The sequence below is a fragment of the Canis lupus genome, chromosome 7, assembly GCF_011100685.1.
Source record: "Canis lupus familiaris isolate Mischka breed German Shepherd chromosome 7, alternate assembly UU_Cfam_GSD_1.0, whole genome shotgun sequence".
Lineage (NCBI taxonomy): Eukaryota > Metazoa > Chordata > Mammalia > Carnivora > Canidae > Canis > Canis lupus.
This window is the reverse complement of record NC_049228.1, coordinates 35,420,939-35,433,381: the sequence shown is the minus strand read 5'-3', so window position 1 is coordinate 35,433,381 and position 12,443 is coordinate 35,420,939. Positions and strand designations below refer to the sequence as shown.

Sequence of the window (12,443 nt, the reverse complement as noted above, 5' to 3'; positions counted from 1 at the left end):
AGTCTTACATGGTGCAGAGATTACTTAAGGTAATACAAATAATAATAAAATTTAAGAATCTTGACATTTTTAACACACATACTAAAATATTTATGGATGAAATAATATATTTGGGAAAGCTCTATTTGTTTATTCACATTTTTTAGAGTCCATTTTGAGTGGAGTCATAGAGTATTTGTCTTTCTCAGTCTAACTTATTTCACTTAGCATGCCCTCTAGGTCCATCATGTTGTCTTAAATGGTGCAATCTCAACCTTTTTTATGTTGTGTAATAGTCCATTGTGTGTATATCAATTCATCTATCAGTAGACACTTAGGTTGCTACTACATCTTGGCTATTAAAATGGTATTAAAGGAAACATACCTCAACATAATAAAGGCCATATAGGAAAAACCCACACCTACCATCATACTCAATGGTGAAAAACAGCTTTCCTCTAAGGTTAGGAACAAGACTCTCATCACTTTTATTCAACATACTGGAAGTCCTAGCCACAGCAATCAAATAAGGAAAAGAGATAAAATGTATGTATATTGGTAAAGAAGTGAAACTGACACCATTTGCTGGTCATAAGATACTTTACATAGAAAATCCTAAAGAAAAAAAAAAAGAAAATCCTAGAGACTCCACCAAAAAACGATTAGAAGTAACAAACCAATTAATAAAGTTAGAGGATAAAAAATTAACATATAGAAATCTGCCCTATTTCTATATACTAACAATGAAGTTGCAGAAAGAGAAATTTGAAGGTGTAGATTTCTTGGAGTTGTATGGTCATTTTAACAATATTAATTCTTCTAAACCATGGTGTCGAATATCTTTCCATTTATTTGCATTTTCCTCTATTTCTTCCATCAATGTCTTACAGTTTCAGGGTAGGGGGTCTTTTGCTTCTGTTTAAATTTATCCCTATGTGATTTTCTTTCTTTCTTTCCTTTTTTTTTTTTTTTTTGATTTTATTTCTTGATGCAATTGCAAATGGGATTGTTTTCTTAATTTCTCTTTCGAATTGTTATTAGTATACAGAAACAATGGATTTTTGAACGTTGGCTTTGTATCCTACAGGTTAACTACATGTATTTATTAGTTCTAACAGGTTTTTGGTGGAGTCTTTAGGTTTTTCTATATATAATATCATGTCATTTGCAAATAGAGATAGTTTTACTTCTTTTCCTATTTGGATGTCTTTTATTTCTTTCTCTTTCCTAATTGTTTGGTTAGGACATCCAATGTTATATTGAATAAAAGTGGTATGAACGTGTCCTTGTCTTGTTCCTAATCTTAGAGGAAAAGCTTTCAACATTTTACTGTTGAGTATGATGTGAGCTGTGGACTTGTCATATGTAGTCTTTATTATGTTGAGGTATGTTCCCTTTGTACCCACTTTGTTGAAAGTTTTTTTTTTTTTATCATATATAGATAATGAATTTTATAAAATGCTTTTTTGCATCTATTGAGATGATCATATAATTTTTATTCTTCATTTTATTAATGCTTTGGAGACAGGCTAGGTAGCATGCCGGGAGGGACAGCTGACCTCAGGAACTGATCCCATGGGCTTTGCAAAGACCCTCTCAGTTTTCTCAGTCCAGTCTCTGCCCCTAATCCCCTGTGTGACCTTTGGGACACATACTTTAATTATCACAAAAACCCCTATGTGGCAAGTATTACACTGACTGATTTGTAGATGTTGAAGTATTCTTAGAATAAATCCTGCATGCTCATGGCATATAATCTTCATTTATTGTTGACTTAGGTCTGCTAATATTTTGTTGATAATTTTTACATCTATATTCATTAGAAAAATTGGCCTGTAATTTTCTTTTCTTGTAATGTCCTTCTCTGGTTTTGGTAGCAGGGTCTTTTTATATTTTGGTAGAGTATGAGAATGGTTGGTATTAATTCTTCTTTGAATGTTTGGTAGAATTCACCAGTGAAGTTGTCCAATCCTGGACTTTTTTTGCAGTGAGGAGTGGGGGAGGGGTGATTTAATCTCTTTTTTTTAAGATATTTTTTTTTTTTTAATTTACTTATGATAGTCACAGAGAGAGAGAGAAAGGCAGAGACACAGGCAGAGGGAGAAGCAGGCTCCATGCACTGGGAGCCTGATGTGGGATTCGATCCCGGGTCTCCAGGATCGGGCCCTGGGCCAAAGGCAGGCGCCAAACCGCCGCGCCACCCAGGGATCCCTGATTTAATCTCTTTACTAGTAATTGGTCTGTTCATATTTTCTATTCATAGTCTTGTTAGGGTGTATGGTTCTAGGGATTTATCCATTTCTTCTAGGTTGTTCAACTTGTTAGTATATAATTGTTGATAGTGGTCTCTTATGATTCTTTGTATTTCTGTACTATCAGTTGTAATGCATCCTTTTTCATTGCATATTTTTGTCTTTTTTCCTCCTTGGTTAGTCTAGTTAATTTTGTTTATCTTTTCAAAGAACTAGTTCTTAGTTTTATTTATTCTTTCTATTATTATTTTAATCTCGATTTCATTTATTTTTGTTATCTTCCTTCTACTACCTTTGGGCTTCATTTCTTCTTTTTCAGTTCCTTGGTGTAATGTTGTTTGAGATTTTCTTGTTATGAACCTCCCTCTTAGAAATGTTTTTGCTGCATCCCATGTTTCAATACATTGTGTTCCCATTTTCATTTGTCTCAAGTTATTGTTTGAATTATCTTCCAATTTGTTTTTTAATGTATTGGCTGCTCAGAACCATGTTGTTTAATCTGCACATATTTATAATTTTCCAATTTTCTATTTATCATTGATTTCTAGTTTTATACCATCGCAGTCAGAAAAGATGCTTGATATATCAATCTCCTTAAGCTTACTAAGATTTGTTTTGTGGCCTAACACATGACCGATCTATTCTGGAGAATGTTCCACATATTTGGATGAGAACGTGTATTCTGCTGATTTTGGATGGGATGTTCTGTATATACCTATTCAGTCCATCTGGTCTAAAGTTTAAGGCCAATTATTTACTTTTTTTCTGTCTCAATTATCTATCCATTAATGGAAGCGGGGTATTAATGTTCTCTACTATTATTGTGTTGCTGTGTATTTTTCCCTGTATATCTATTAATATTTGCATTATATACTCAGTAACCCCTATGTTTAATGCATATATATATATATATATATATATATATATATGTATATCGGTTACGTCAACTTATTTGATTGACTCCTTTATGTAACACTCTTGTCTCTCTCTTTAATCCAAAAAAAAAAAAACAAAATCCACAGGCAGAGGGAGAAGCAGGCTCTATGCAAGGAGCCCAATGTGGGACTCGATCCTGGATCCCGGGATCATGCCCTGCGCTGAAGGCAGATGCTCAACCACTGAACCACCCAAGCATCCCAATACTCTTGTCTCTTATTGGACTTTGTCTTAAAGCCTATTTTGAATGATACAAGTATAGCTAACACTGCTTTCTTTTGGTTTCCATTTGCATGAAATATCTTTTTGCATCCCTTCACATTCCATCTGTGTGTGCCCTTATATCTGATGAGTTTCTTATTAGCAGCATATAGATGTTTTTTTTTTTTAATCCATCCAGTCACTCTGTCTTTTGATTGGAGAATTTAGTCCATTTACATTTAAAGTAATTACTGATAGGGGCAGCTCTGGTGGTGCAGCAGTTTAGTGCCACCTGCAGCCCAGGGTGTGATCCTGGAGACCTGGGATCAAGTCCCACATCAGGCTCCTTGCATGGAGCCTGCTTCTCCCTCTGCCTGCCTCTCTCTCTCTCTCTTTCTCTCTGTGTCTCTCATGAATAAATAAATAAAATCTTAAAAAAAAAGTAATTACTGATAGGTATGTACAGGCATACCTCTGAGATACTGCAGTTGCATTTCTAGACCACTGCAATAAATTGAGTATCACAAGAAAGTGAATCACATGCATTTTTTGTTTCCCAGTGCATATAAAATTTGGTTAGACTATACTACAGTTTATTACGTGTGCAATAGCATTGCCTAAAAATATTTACATACCTTAATTAAAAAAAATATTGTGAATAATGCTAACCATCATATAAGCTTTCAGCAAGTTATAGTTATTGATCAGAGTACCTTAACAAATATAATAATGATGAAAATGTTTGAAATATTGTGAGAATTACCAAAATATGACATAGACACATGAAATAAGCAAATTAAATTGGGAAAATGGTGTTGATAGACTTTCTTGATGCAGGGTTGCCATAAACCATCAATTTGTAAAAAAAAAAAAAAGGCAATATTTGTGAGGTACAATAAAGTAAAGTGCAGTAATATGAGGTATGCATGTACTTATTGCCATTTTGTTAACTGTAGCTGGTTTGGTGGTTTGATTTTCTTTTGTGGTATACTTAGATTTCTTCTTTATCTTTTGTGTATTTAGTATAGGTTTCTGCTTTGTGGTTACTATGAGTCTTACATATAAAAAGTTATAACAAATCTATTTTAAGTAGATAATAACTTATTTGGTCACAATCTAAAGCTCTACATTTTTACTCACCCTTTGCACATTAATGTCATATTTTACACCTTTTTAAATCTTGTGCATCCCTTAAATTGCAGTTATATTTTTTACTACTTTAATCTTTTAACTTTGATACTAGTTTTATAATTAACACACTACCTTTACTATGTATTTATCTTCCCAGCAAGATTTATTCTTTCATGTTTTCTTGTTACTAATTAGCACCTTTTTTTTTCTTTTTCAGCATAAAAGGTCATTATTGCATTTCTTATAAGGCTATTTTAGTGATGATAAACTCCTTTAGCTTTTGCTTATCTGAAAAATTATTTCTCTTTAAATTCTGTATGAAAACTTTGCTGCACAGAGTATTCTTGTATGGAAGCTTTTTTTTTTTTTTTCTTTTAGCACTTTGAATATCTTGTGCCACTCTCTTCTGGCCTGTAATGTTTCTCCTGAAAAATCTACTGATAGCTTTATGGTGTTTCCCTTGTATGTAACAAAAGTTGTTTTTCTCTTGCTGTTTTAAAAAATGATTTTATTTATTTGAGAGATAGCACATGTGTGTGAGAGTGAGCATGAGTGGGGGTAGGGACAGAGGGAGAGGGAGAGACAGGCTCCCTGCTGAGCAGGAAGCCTGATATGGGGCTCAATCCCAGGACCCTGAGATCATGACCTGAACAGAAGGCAGGTGCTTAACCAACTGAGCCACTCAGGTGCCACTTTTGCTTTTAGGAAATCTCCTTGTGTTTAGCTTTTGACATTCAAATTATAATTTAAATAATTTGGGTTCATCTTATTTGGAACTCTCTGGGCTTCCTGGATCTGGATGTCTGTTTTCTTCTCCAAGTTAGGGAAGTTTTCAGTCATTTTTTTTTTTTTTCAGTCATTATTTCTTAAAAGATTTTTCGGCTCCTTTCACTTTTCTCCTTTTGGGCTCCTATAATGTGACTATCAGTTCACTTGATGTTATTCTATAAATGCCTTAAGATATCTTTACTTTTTTCTGCACTTTTTTTTTTTTTCTGCACTCTTTTTTCTTTTTACTGCTCTGTCTTCAGGTTCACAGTTCTTTTCTTCTTCCTTGTCTAGTCTGCTGTTGAACCCTATATACTTTTCAGTTCAGTTACTGTATACTTTAGCTCTGTGACTTCTATTTGGCATCTTCTTTTTTGTATCTCTTCGTTGAAGTTCTTACTGTGTTCATCCATTCTTCTCCTGAGTTCAATAAGCATCTTTATGACCATTACTTTGAACTCTTTATTAGGTAAATTACTTACCTCCATTTCATTGAGGTTTTCTCTTATTCTCTTATTTGGAACATATTCCTATGTTTCGACTATTTCCTTGACTCTTTTGTGTTCATTTTTATGCATTAGATAAAACAACCGCCTCTCTTAATCTTGAAGGAGTGGCCTTAGGTAAAAGATGAGTCTTATCATTTAACCTTGCCCTAGTTCTGAGTTGTCCCTTCAAAACTTTGTGATTGCCCAAGCAATTTTATTTTTAATAACTTCTAGTAGATGAGGAAGTGCCAAGTCCTGTCATTGTCCCAAAGAGAGGATTTTAGTCAGCACCTAGATTCATGCTGATTGAAAGCTAGACACTCAAGTAGTAGCTTTTAAAGTATACAAATATATACAGTACTATAGGACTACAAGTGTAAGTCTCCGTGGCCACCAGAGCAGGCAATCTGGAGGTGTTCTGAGGGCAGCAATTACAAAGACCAGGCTCTAGACAAATACATAAGCTCCTTTCTAGGAGATACTGGCAAGCTGTATGAGGCAGAGGGAAAGCTTAGAGATGGCCTCTACCAGTTTATGTTCCCTGAGAACACCTTCATAGGTTCCTGGATTTGTGTCAAACCTGAATCCTGACAGTCATGCCAAAGCTCCAGGAAAAGCAAATAGGTAGACAAAAATGGTTTTAAAATGCATTCCATTAAGATTTATGAACTAATCCCTAAAGCATCTTCTGTGCAGTCAATATTTTCTTTCTTTCTTTAAATATCATTTGCAAGCAAGCTGCAATGCCACTGGTTTTACCATCTACTCTCTTGTGTTCTGTTTACTTCCCTGTTGAGAATCAAACTCTGGCTCACAATTTGCTTTACTATAATGACATAACTCCATTATTTTGGTTACCAATTATCAATTACACATTGACACATTTCTGTCACCTCCATAAAAATGATAAAGGAATAGCAGAGATCAAAAAAGATTTTTAGGGTGTGTGGCACGAGACTTTTGATCTCAAGGTTGTGAATTTGAGCCCCATGTTGGGTATAAAGATTACTTAGAAAAAAGGAGATTTTAAAAATGACTAATAAAATGGCCAATTATAGAGCAAAACTATTCAAGAAACAAAGATAAAATACATAAATAAATGATACTAAGAAATTAGTGCAAATGACAATTTAAGTGTGAAGTACAGTCTTAAGAAAGGGTAGCAATGAACTTAAAAACAAATGATACTATAAAAGAAAATATAGTTTATATAGATTACTTTTACCTGATTCTGAAAAATGTAAATACAATGACATATATAAATACAGAAGTGTAAACTGATACAATTACTTTGTAAAATCTTTTGGCACCATCCACTAAAGCTGAACACATGCATATGACCTATGACCAACCAATTCTACTCCTAACAGCAATGCAGATATATGTTAGCCAGAATTAGGCATAAAAATGTTCATAGTAGACTACCACTTCTAGTAGTCTACTAATCATAGTAGACTAAAAATAGAAACAACCTAATTGCTTACCTAGAGTAAAATGATGCATATATTATGGTATATTGATTCAAAGGAAGAGTATATAGCACTGAAACAAAACTGCAGCTATATGAAACAAGAGAGGATCAATCAACTCTACCTAGAGGAAAGAAGAGAGTTCAGAAATTGACATCTCTATTTGGAAAAAAAAGATAATACCAGAAAAATAATAGAAAAAAACAGTCAGTTGTTTAATAGGTAGTGGTTCGTTTTGTGGAGAAATTAATGTGAATGCATACCTCACATGACATACAAATGGACTCCAATGGATATATGACCTATATTTGAAAGGTCAAGATTTAAGGCATATAAAGGAAAAAATAGGAGAAATGTCTTCACAACTCTGAGTAAGAAAAGATTTTTAAGACTCCAAAAAAGTAGAAAATATGAGGTTAAAAAAAGCAGTATGTGTGGGGGGGTGGTCAACAAAAGTCAGCTTTTTCTTAAACAATAAAATATCCACAGACAACATTAAGAGTTAGATGAGTAGACAAGAGACAAAAAAAATGAAACACTTAAAACCAACATTCAACTAATATAGAGGGCGGAATGCATATAGCACTTGGTAAATCAACAAAAAGGACACAAAAATGGAAAATGGGTCAAAGGTATGACCAGGCAATTCAGAAGAGAAACCTGCATAAATATGGGAAGAGATGCTCAAAATCACTAGTTATCAGAGAGCTGAAGATAACAACAGTGATAAGCCATTACACATAATAATAAAATTGGTAAAAAAAAAAAAAAAAGTAATAATACCAAACTTTGGTGAAGATGTGCAGTAGGTGGGAATAGAAATTGTGATTGCCATTCAAGAACAATCATGCAGAATTTAGTTAAATCAAGTATCTGCTCTCCCTACGTCCCAGCAACGATAGCTGAAAAATTATTGCACAGTCCCATAAAGGGACATGTAGAAGGCTATTCACCACAGTGTTGTGAAGATAGAAAGCCATGTGCCCATCATTGGGAAGCTATACAGATAAAATGAAATAAATACTAGTAATCAGGCAGCATTAAGAAAAAATGATCTAGGGATGCCTGGGTAGCACAGTGGCTGAGCATCTGCCTTTGGCTCAGTGTGTAATCCCGGGGTTTCCAGATTGAGTCACGCATCGGGCTCCCTGCAGGGAGCCTGCTTCTCCCTCTGGCTATATCTCTGCCTCTTTATGTGTCTCTCATGAATGAATAAAAATTTAAAAATCTGAAAAAAAAAGAAATGAGCTAGACAAAGTATTGAATAAAAAAAGAGAAGTAATATAGAGAATGAAGTCTACAGCTTTGGTGACCATTCATCCTGGTTTGCCAAGGCAGCTGCAATTTCTATCTGTTGTCCCAGCATAAATATTAATAGGACTTTCATTTTCAATAGTTTACACAATGTATTGTATGGCCATTCTATCTGTGAATATTAAATCACAAAAACTCAAAACCACACTACTTATGTTTGGTACATACATATTTAACGACATTTATTGGTGAGGGGATTTATATTAGGATGATAAAGGAAATAGAAATAAATGAATGATACTGTGCCATAACTGAGTATAGGGGCACCTGGGTGGCTCAGTGGTTGAGCATCTGCCTTTGCCTCAGGTTATGATCCTGGGATCCTGGAATGGAGTCTAATACAGGACTCCCTGCAGGGAGAACTCTGCCTATGTCTCTGCCTCTCTGTGTCTCTCATGAATAAATAAAAAAAACAAAAACAAAAACAAAAAAGCAACTGAGTATAAAATACTGTTCTCTAAGGTAGATAATAATATTTAACTCTAGTTTGAAAAAAGTTAAACACTTACAGTACTTCTGGTACTAAAAATGTGGTAGTTTGGGCTGTTAGTGGAATACCTATGGAGAAAAAGGTCAAATATAAGTATTAAAATAATTTCTCCTCCAAATAAGAGGGATTCTATAGTAAACCCAGAAGTGGACATAAGTCCATAGGGAAGTTTTGTATAGGACAGAGGTGATACTCAATAAATGGAGCTGGAAAATGGATCTGGATTCATAAGGAGAAAGAAATAATCGCAGTCCTACCATAGATCATTTATGAAAACCAACTCCACTGGGATAAGAAATATCAAAAACATTAATACTCTTAGTAGAAAATTTAGGTAAATGTCTCTCAGATGCTCAGGAAAGAAAGAAATCATTGAAATAAGACAACTACCCTGAATTCTCCACCCCAAAAAAGCTAACAATAAAAAAAATCATTACATCAAATTTAAGAAATTTTGTCCTTTAAGAGAACACCTTATTAAGAAATAAAATTCAAGGAGCCAGTGACTACTATGGGAAATAATATGTTTGTCTTCATTAAACTCTCACTGAAAATTTAGGGAAGGGAAAGAAATTTAGCATCTCCTTCATTTATGAACGTAGAGCAGGGGTTAGCAAGTTGGGGTCAAATTCCTCCCGTTTTTGTAAAGATTTTCATTGACACACGGCCACACCCATTGGCTTACTAGTGTTGAGTTGTGCATTACATCACCCGAAAGGCCTTACTATCTGGCACTTACAGAAAGTTTGGTAACCTCTGGTGTACACCATAAAGTCTATAAAGTCTTTGAATTCACAGGCCATGCTTGATAATATCCCCCATCCCTATACTGACCCATTTGCCAGGCACGTGTTGGGAGCTAAATATATCTTTGCATTCAAGCCTCGCTACCACCCCACGAGACAGGTTTTATTTTCTTCACTTTATAGAGGAGAAAACAGAGGTTGACACAGTTCTGCCAGAATGCTATCTTTTTGCTTTCTCTCAAGGCTACTCTATCTCTGTCCGATCTCCCCCAAGTGTCCAAGGAGGGGCTGTGGATCCCTTCCCTCAGCAATCTCTGGAATGGTTGATTTATTGTCAGGGTTCTTACGTCCTAATGTTAGAGGGTAATACAGCCAAACCTCCATCGAAGAGAATAGTCACAGAAGGCTAATCATCTGTTTTTTTAACCCATGTTAGAAATATTTCTAAAATATTTCGATCCATTTTCCAACCCAGCAGTTGCTACCCAACCGAAGAAAACTCACACTTGGCATTGAGGATTTCTCAGAACTTTTTAAGTTTTCACTCCCTAAATCCCATCACAGGAAACAACTCCCATTCCTCATGCAGGAATTACACCCCCTTACATTTATTTGTTTAGTTTATAAAGCACTTTGTCACAAATCAAGTGCACCTGCCTCCCAGGTAACTTCCGCCACCTAGTCACCCCAGGGAAGTGCCCTCGCCCCGGCCTCCCTCCCCGGGAGCGACTTGTGGGTTCCCCCTCCCTCCTCTGCTCAAGCTGGAGGAAACGAAAGGCTCCGCTGCCCGCAGGGGCAGCGACGCGGAGTGACCGAGACCCTGGAAGAGCGAAGCCCTAAAGCTGCGCCCTCGTCCTCCGCGACTCTCGGAAGGGGGCGGCGGGGCGAGGCGAGGCGAGGCGAGGCCGGGCGGGGCGGGGCTGCGTCCCCAAGGGCGACCTCCGCCGGGGCCCCCGGGCGCCACTGGCATCTCTACCTCCACAGGGCAGAGCCGCAGCAGCTCAGCCACGACAGCAACACCGCCAATCCCCGGGCTGACATGGCGCACAGCCGGCCTCCGCCCAACCGCCCAACCGCCCAACCGCCCGAGCCGCGCCAGCCCCGGCCCAGCGCGCTCCCGGGGGCGCCAGCGGACAAGGGAGGAGGCGGGAGCTGCTGCTGCGGCGGCGGCGCTGGGGACCGCGGGGCGGGGCGGGGTCCCGGGCCCCGCGGGTGCGCATGCGCGCCAGGGCAGGCCGCTACCTGCGCCACCCGCAGCCTCGCCGTTGGTGGGAGTCGAAAATGTAAACCAGACTTGAGGAAAGGCAGGCAGAAACCATGCCTGCTTGGAGTGAAAGAGCAAAAACCACTTCGGAAAGTCCCAGTTGACTAAACGAAGGTGAAGCTTTTAAATGACTATCTTTTAGCCCAAATTTTCGTTGTGACTGTAGAAATACTGCGACAACAAATACATATCCGGCAGTGCTTTCCAGGCACTCCATAGATGATTTTCAAGTTAGTGTTGTTACTGAGCACTTGCTTTATGCCCAGCACTACCTTGCGCACTGGAGTGCAAAGAAGTATCACAGCTTTCTGGTTTACAGAGGGATCGTAATCTGGTAAAGCCAAGATAAACACCAAAATTGTCACATGGTATTACCATTTATCTGCTTATTGGTTGTTAGACCAAATCATCTGAATCCTTGAGTGCTGCAACAGTATCTTTACTCCTCTTATGTCATCAGGGCCCAGTGCCACCAGTTTGGAGTAGGTCCTCAGTGTTTACTGACAACCAGTCATCGGGGAATAGTTTAATACTGCACTCTGTTCCTGGGGCCATTAGAGAACGTGACTGTGCGTTTGTGATGCGTATGTGGTAGACACTGCATGTAATGCGATTCTGTTCCCACTTTTTTATGAAGCTATTTTCTATCAGATTCGACGTCAGGTACTGTGAGCTGCAGTTGGAAGAGCATTAGTTCAGCAGTAGGAACACTTTACTCCGGAATCTCGCTGCAGCTCAAACACGAAGGGGAGTGGAACACAGAGGGTCTGGGCTCCGGACTCTCCCTACCGATTCAGTCAGCCAGCACCAGAGCAAGTTAATTTTTAAGTCCTGTAAAACAAGGGTAAGATACTCTTACTTACTTATATGGTTGTGGGATTTAAAAGAGCTAGGAGTATCGCAGTATTTGGCACAAACTATGCATCAGTATCGCCCTCCTACTCTCGGAGCCTGTTACTAATGTGCAAAATGGGAAGGGTTACAACTTTACTCGGGTTCTAGATGTTCGGTTCCAACATCCTCTATTGCTAGACTTTGGAGTTTGCCCTGTCGGATCCCGGTCCCATCTCTGTGCTTATTGCCCTCTAGTTCCCCCCCATTCTCAATCTGTACGTTTCCATTCCATCCTACTTGCATTTGGGAATTCCACCCTTCGTATTTCGTACACATGATCTCGTCCCTTAATACAGACAAGTCGTGTAAGAATAATCTGAAAACGTCTTCGGAGACGGAGACCTGCAGACAGCAAACAGCATGGCCCCAACAGGCGTCGCCTCCGCCCGGAGCGTTGCATGCCGGGAGTTGTAGTCCGACGCTCGAGCACGCACCTCCGCGCCTCTCGGGTTTGAAAAGCGGGAGCAGGGCGGGTAGGCGGGGCGTGGAGGCGAAGCGCCCTCGAGGCCCC

At 38.2% G+C, this 12,443-nt stretch overlaps 2 protein-coding genes across 6 annotated transcripts in view; one reads left to right on the top strand and one right to left on the bottom strand.

Annotated features, from left to right (window-relative positions):
* The window catches only part of CATSPERE (catsper channel auxiliary subunit epsilon), a 199,070-nt gene extending 187,709 nt beyond the window's left edge, over positions 1 to 11,361 (bottom strand). For 2 of the 5 annotated variants that reach the window (XM_038542746.1, XM_038542743.1), the window contains exons 1-2: positions 11,017 to 11,355; positions 9,048 to 9,096 (exon numbers count right to left, since the gene is read on the bottom strand). In XM_038542746.1, the coding sequence (XP_038398674.1) occupies positions 9,048 to 9,096; positions 11,017 to 11,255 (288 nt within the window). In that variant the 5' untranslated portion in view covers positions 11,256 to 11,355. Of the gene's footprint in view, positions 1 to 9,047; positions 9,097 to 10,750; positions 10,896 to 11,016 lie in introns of those variants that run through there. The other 3 variants (XM_038542747.1, XM_038542744.1, XM_038542745.1) reach the window with 3 other exon arrangements.
* Positions 11,011 to 12,443, top strand: part of ADSS2 (adenylosuccinate synthase 2) — a 37,221-nt gene continuing 35,788 nt past the window's right edge. Inside the window, exons 1-2 of the mRNA XM_038542750.1 lie at positions 11,011 to 11,152; positions 11,690 to 11,882. The gene's annotated coding sequence lies outside the window, so the exon portion shown is untranslated. The remainder of the gene's footprint in view (positions 11,153 to 11,689; positions 11,883 to 12,443) is intronic.